The sequence below is a fragment of the Cherax quadricarinatus genome, chromosome 97, assembly GCF_038502225.1.
Source record: "Cherax quadricarinatus isolate ZL_2023a chromosome 97, ASM3850222v1, whole genome shotgun sequence".
Classification (NCBI taxonomy): Eukaryota; Metazoa; Arthropoda; class Malacostraca; order Decapoda; family Parastacidae; genus Cherax; species Cherax quadricarinatus.
In genome coordinates, this window is record NC_091388.1 from 5,016,653 (window position 1) to 5,022,546 (window position 5,894).

Genomic DNA, 5,894 nt, shown 5'->3' on the forward strand with positions numbered 1-5,894 from the left:
TTAGGTACACAGGGAGCAGTCATTAGCTACACAGGGAGCAGTTACTAAGTACACAGGGAACAGTTATTAGGTAAACAGGGAGTAGTTATTAGGTACACAGGGAGTAGTTATTAGGTTCACAGGGAATAGTCATTAGGTACACAGGGAGCAGTCATTAGGTACACAGGGAGCAGTCATTAGGTACACAGGGAATAGTCATAAGGTACACAGGGAGCAGTCATTAGGTACACAGGGAGCAGTCATTAGGTACACAGGGAGCAGTCATTAGGTACACAGGGAATAGTCATAAGGTACACATGGAGCAGTCATTAGGTACACAAGGAGGTAGTCATTAGGTACATAGGAAGTAGTCATTAGGTACACAGGGAGTAGTCATTAGGTACACAGGGAGTAGTCATTAGGTACACAGGGAGTAGCAGTGACGTTAGGTACACAGGGACTAGCAGTGTCGTTAAGTACACAGGGTGTAGCAGTGTCGTCAGGTACACAGGGAGCAGCAGTCATTAGGTACATAGGATGCACAGTGTCGTTAGGTACACAGAGAGCAGTCATTAGATACACAGGATGTAGCAGTATCGTTAGGTGCACAGGGAGTAGTCATTAGGTACACAGAATGTAGTAGTGTCGTTAGGTACACAGGGAGCAGTCATTAGGTACACAGGGTGTAGCAGTGCCGTTAGGTACACAGGGAATATCAGTGACGTTGGGTACACAGGCGGTAGCAGTGTCGTTAGGTACACGGGAGGTAGCAGTGTCGTTAGGTACACAGGCTGTAGCAGTGACGTTAGGCACACAGGAACTAGTCATCAGGTACACAGAGACCAGCACTGACGCTAGGTACACACAGTCATGAGGTACACAGGGACCATCACTACGCTAGGTACACAGGGACTAATCACTAGACACACAGGGACCAGCACTGACGCTCGGTACACACAGTCATGTACACAGGGGGAACTCACTAGGTGCACAGTAAGTAGGTACTCACCAACTAGAAGGAGAATAGCAAGCCTGTACATAGTGCTGAGACCTAACGTAGACTGGACGGCCAGAAGACAACGTCTGCTATATATCCTTTCACTTTCTCATGGTGTGGACCGCTCCCACTCTTCTGTCCCCCCCCTTTTACCTCACAACCCCCCCCCCTTCTATCTCTCCCTGTCTCTCTCACTGTCTTTATCTCCCTCATTCTATCTCCCTTCTTCCTGCTTCTCCTTTCGACCTCTGCGACTTGTATTTAAGAGTGGACAGCCTTGTTAGGCTAGCCGAACATGGCCATTGTGGTGTGTTGTGCTCGCCTGATTCACTTGATTGTGGTTGCAGAGGTCGAGTTATAGCTCCTGGCCCCTCCTCTTGGCTGATGGTTACTAGGTCCACTCTTTCTCCCTGCTCTATGAGCTTTATCATACCTCTTCTTAAAGCTGTGTATGGCTCCTGCCTCCACTACATCACTCTCCAGATTGTTCCACTTCCTGACAACTCGGTGGCTGAAGAAATACTTCCTAATATCTCTGTGACTCATCTGAGTCTTCATCTTTCAGTTGTGACCCCTTGTTTCTGTGACCCCTTGTTCTTGTGACCCTTTGTTGCATTGTCCCCGTGTTGTTGTGTCCCCTTGTTATAATGTCCCTTTGTTGTTCTGTCCCCTTGTTGCTGTGTCCCCTTGTTACTGTGTCAGCTGGTTACTGTGTCCCCTTGTTACTGTGTCAGCTGGTTACTGTGTTCCCTTGTTGTTGTGTGCCATCTCTGAGACATCCTGTCCCTATCCATCTTGCCAATTCCTCTCAGTATTTTATATGTCGTTATCAAATATACCAGAAACAGCATTGGTCCTAGGAATGGCCCCTGTGGAACCCCACCCGTCATAGGCGCTCACTCTGACACCTCATCACGTACCATCACTCGTTGTTGCCTTCCTGTCAGGTATTCCCTGATCTATTGTAGTGACTTTGCTGATATACCTACCTGTTTCTCTAGGTCTTGGACCAATCTCTTGTGTGGAACTGTATTGAAAGCCTTCTTGAATTCTAAAAAAAACACAATCTACCCACCCCTCTCTCTCATGTCTTATTGCTGTCACCATGTCATAGAACTCCAGTAGGTTTGTGGCACAGGATTGGTGAGCACCTTTCTAGGTGTTCCACCAATCTTCTGATAATCTTCTCCATGACTTTGCATACTATACATGTCAGTGATACTGGTCTGAAGTTTAATGCTTCGTGTCTGTCTCCTTTTTTAAAAAATTGGGACTACATTTGCTGTCTTCCACACCTCAGGTAGTCGTCCTGTTTCAATAAATGTGTTGAAGATTGTTGTTAGTGGTACACACAGCACTTCTGCTCCCTCTCTCAGGACCCATGATAGATGTGTTGAAGATTGTTGTTAGTGGTATATACAGCACCTCCACTCCCTCTCTCAGGATCCATGGAGAGATGTTATCCAGTCCCACCGCCTTTGAGATATCTAGTTCACTTAGCAGCTTCTTCTCCTCCTCCTCGGTTGTATATATTGTGTCCAGCACTTGATGGTGTACCCCACCTCTCCGTCCTTTCTGTCTCCACTGTGAATACTTTTTTAAATCTCCTGTTGAGCTCCTCACGCACTTCTTGGTCGTTTCTTGTTATCTCCTCTCCTTCCTTCCTTCCTTCCTCAGACTGATTACCTGGTCCTTGACTGTTGTGTTCCTCCTGATGTGGCTGTACAACAACTTCAGTTCAGACTTGGTTTTCTCTGTTATGTCATTTTCGTATTGTCTTTGGGCCTCCCTTCTTACCTGTGCATATTCATTTCTGGCTGTACGACTGCTCTCCTTATTCTCCTGGGTCCTTTGTCTTCTATACTTCTTCCATTCTCTAGCACACTTAGTTTTGGCCTCTCTACAACTTTGGTTGAACAAGGGCTCGTTCTGGCCTTCTCATTACCTCTGTTGCTCTTGGGTACAGACTCCTCCTCAGCTTCCTTGCATATTTCTGTCACATATTCCATTTTTTTTATTATCACACTAGCCGATTCCCACCAGGGCAGGGTGGCCCGAAAAAGAAAAACTTTCACCATCATTCACTCCATCACTGTCTTGCCAGAAGGGTGCTATACACTACAGTTTTCAAACTGCAACATTAACACCCCTCCTTCAGAGTGCAGGCACTGTACTTCCCATCTCCAGGACTCAAGTCCGGCCTGCCGGTTTCCCTGAACCCCTTCATAAATGTTACTTTGCTCACACTCCAACAGCACGTCAAGTATTAAAAACCATTTGTCTCCATTCACTCCTATCAAACACGCTCACGCATGCCTGCTGGATGTCCAAGCCCCTCGCACACAAAACCTCCTTTACCCCCTCCCTCCAACCTTTCCTAGGCCGACCCCTACCCCGCCTTCCTTCCACTACAGACTGATACACTCTTGAAGTCATTCTGTTTCACTCCATTCTCTCTACATGTCCGAACCACCTCAACAACCCTTCCTCAGCCCTCTGGACAACAGTTTTGGTAATCCCACACCTCCTCCTAACTTCCAAACTACGAATTCTCTGCATTATATTCACGCCACAAATTGCCCTCAGACATGACATCTCCACATGACATCTCCATCATCTCATTTATTGATTTTCCCACCAGTTGCCTGTCCCACTGAACTTCATACAGGAAATTCCTCATGCCTGTGTAGTCCCTCTCTTGTAGCTTGGCTTCACCTGCCCTACTCTTCCTGCTTACCTCTCCACTTGTAACTCTACAATGTATTCGAAGCTCAGAACCACATGATCACTGCCCCGAGGGGTCTTTCATATGTGATGTCCTCAATATCTGCACTACCCAAGGTGAATATTAGGTCCAGTCTTGCTGGCTCGTTCTCTCCTCTCTCTCTGTTAGTGATGCATTAGGTTTCCCAGTACCACCTCCAGCATCTTAGCCCCTTCACGTTTCTGGGCCCCCATGTGGCTCCAGGTTTTCCCAGTCAATTTCTTTGTGATTGAGGTCACCTAAAACTAGTAGCTTTGCCTGTCCATATGAGTCCTTCTGGCCACTTCAGCCAGTGTGTCAACCATCTCTCTGTTACTCTCATCATATTCTTGACTTGGCCTCCTGCTGTTCTGTGGTGGGTTATACATCACTGCAATTACCACCTTGAGACCTCCAGACTAAAGTGTTCCTATTCTGTAGTCTCCTGCTTCTCCTCTGTCTCCTCTCTCTAGCTTCTCAAAAACCAATGGGTTTTTGATGAGCAGTGCCATTCCTCCACCCCCCCCCCTGTTCCTCTGTTTTGTCTCAGGTTCTGGTATCCAGTTGGAAAGATGGCATCTGTTATCATTCCTGTGAGCTTGGTTTCTGTGAGAGCTATGATGTCCGATGATGCCTCTTTTTTGTATGGGTTGTGTGTTGTGTTGTGTTGTGTGTTGTGTGCTATGTGTTGTGTTGTGTGTGTTATGTGTTGTGTTGTGTGTGTGTGTTATGTATTGTGTGTTGTGTGCTATGTGTTGTGTTGTGTGTGTGTGTTATGCGTTGTTTTGTGTGTTGTGTGTGTGTTATGTGTTGTGTTGTGTGTTGTGTGTGTGTGTTATGCATTGTGTTGTGTGTTGTGTGTGTGTGTGTTATGTGCTGTGTGTTGTGTTTGTGTGTTATGTATTGTGTTGTGTGTTGTGTGTTGTGTGTGTGTTATGTGTTGTGTTGTGTGTTGTGTGTGTGTGTTATGTGTTGTGTGTTGTGTGTTGAGTGTTGTGAATAATAATGTTAATATTAATATCATTGCAATAATAATCACGATGCAACATCTCAGTTACAACACCCTGAACGTGACTGATAATCAGTCTTACAAGAATCTTACAAGAATCTTGCAAGAATCTTACAAGAATCTTGCAAGAATCTTACAAGAATCTTACAAGAATCTTACAAGAATCTTGCAAGAATCTTACAAGAATCTTGCAAGAATCTTACAAGAATCTTGCAAGAATCTTACAAGAATCTTACAAGAATCTTGCAAGAATCTTACAAGAATCTTGCAAGAATCTTACAAGAATCTTGCAAGAATCTTACAAGAATCTTACAAGAATCTTGCAAGAATCTTACAAGAATCTTGCAAGAATCTTACAAGAATCTTGCAAGAATCTTACAAGAATCTTACAAGAATCTTACAAGAATCTTGCAAGAATCTTACAAGAATCTTGCAAGAATCTTACAAGAATCTTGCAAGAATCTTACAAGAATCTTACAAGAATCTTGGAAGAATCTTACAAGAATCTTGGAAGAATCTTACAAGAATCTTGCAAGAATCTTACAAGAATCTTGCAAGAATCTTACAAGAATCTTACAAGAATCTTACAAGAATCTTGCAAGAATCTTACAAGAATCTTGCAAGAATCTTACAAGAATCTTGCAAGAATCTTGCAAGAATCTTACAAGAATCTTGCAAGAATCTTACAAGAATCTTACAAGAATTTTGCAAGAATTTTACAAGAATCTTGCAAGAATCTTACAAGAATCTTACAAGAATCTTGCAAGAATCTTACAAGAATCTTGCAAGAATCTTACAAGAATCTTGCAAGAATCTTACAAGAATCTTACAAGAATCTTGCAAGAATCTTACAAGAATCTTGCAAGAATCTTACAAGAATCTTACAAGAATCTTGCAAGAATCTTACAAGAATCTTACAAGAATCTTGCAAGAATCTTACAAGAATCTTGCAAGAACCTTACATGAATCTTACAAGAATCTTACATGAATCTTACAAGAATCTTGCATGAATCTTACAAGAATCTTACATGAATCTTACAAGAACCTTACATGAATCTTACAAGAATCTTACATGAATCTTACAAGAATCTTACATGAATCTTACAAGAATCTTACAAGAATCTTGCAAGAATCTTACAAGAATCTTACAAGAATCTTACAAGAAT

The 5,894-nt window shown here is 43.3% G+C and overlaps 1 protein-coding gene across 1 annotated transcript in view; it reads right to left on the reverse strand.

Moving 5' to 3' along the window:
- The window catches only part of obst-A (obstructor-A), an 8,656-nt gene extending 7,542 nt beyond the window's left edge, over positions 1-1,114 (reverse strand). Inside the window, exon 1 of the mRNA XM_070105169.1 lies at positions 989-1,114. Coding sequence (XP_069961270.1) covers positions 989-1,019 — 31 coding nt within the window. The 5' untranslated portion in view covers positions 1,020-1,114. The remainder of the gene's footprint in view (positions 1-988) is intronic.
- Between the last annotated feature and the right edge of the window lie 4,780 nt (positions 1,115-5,894).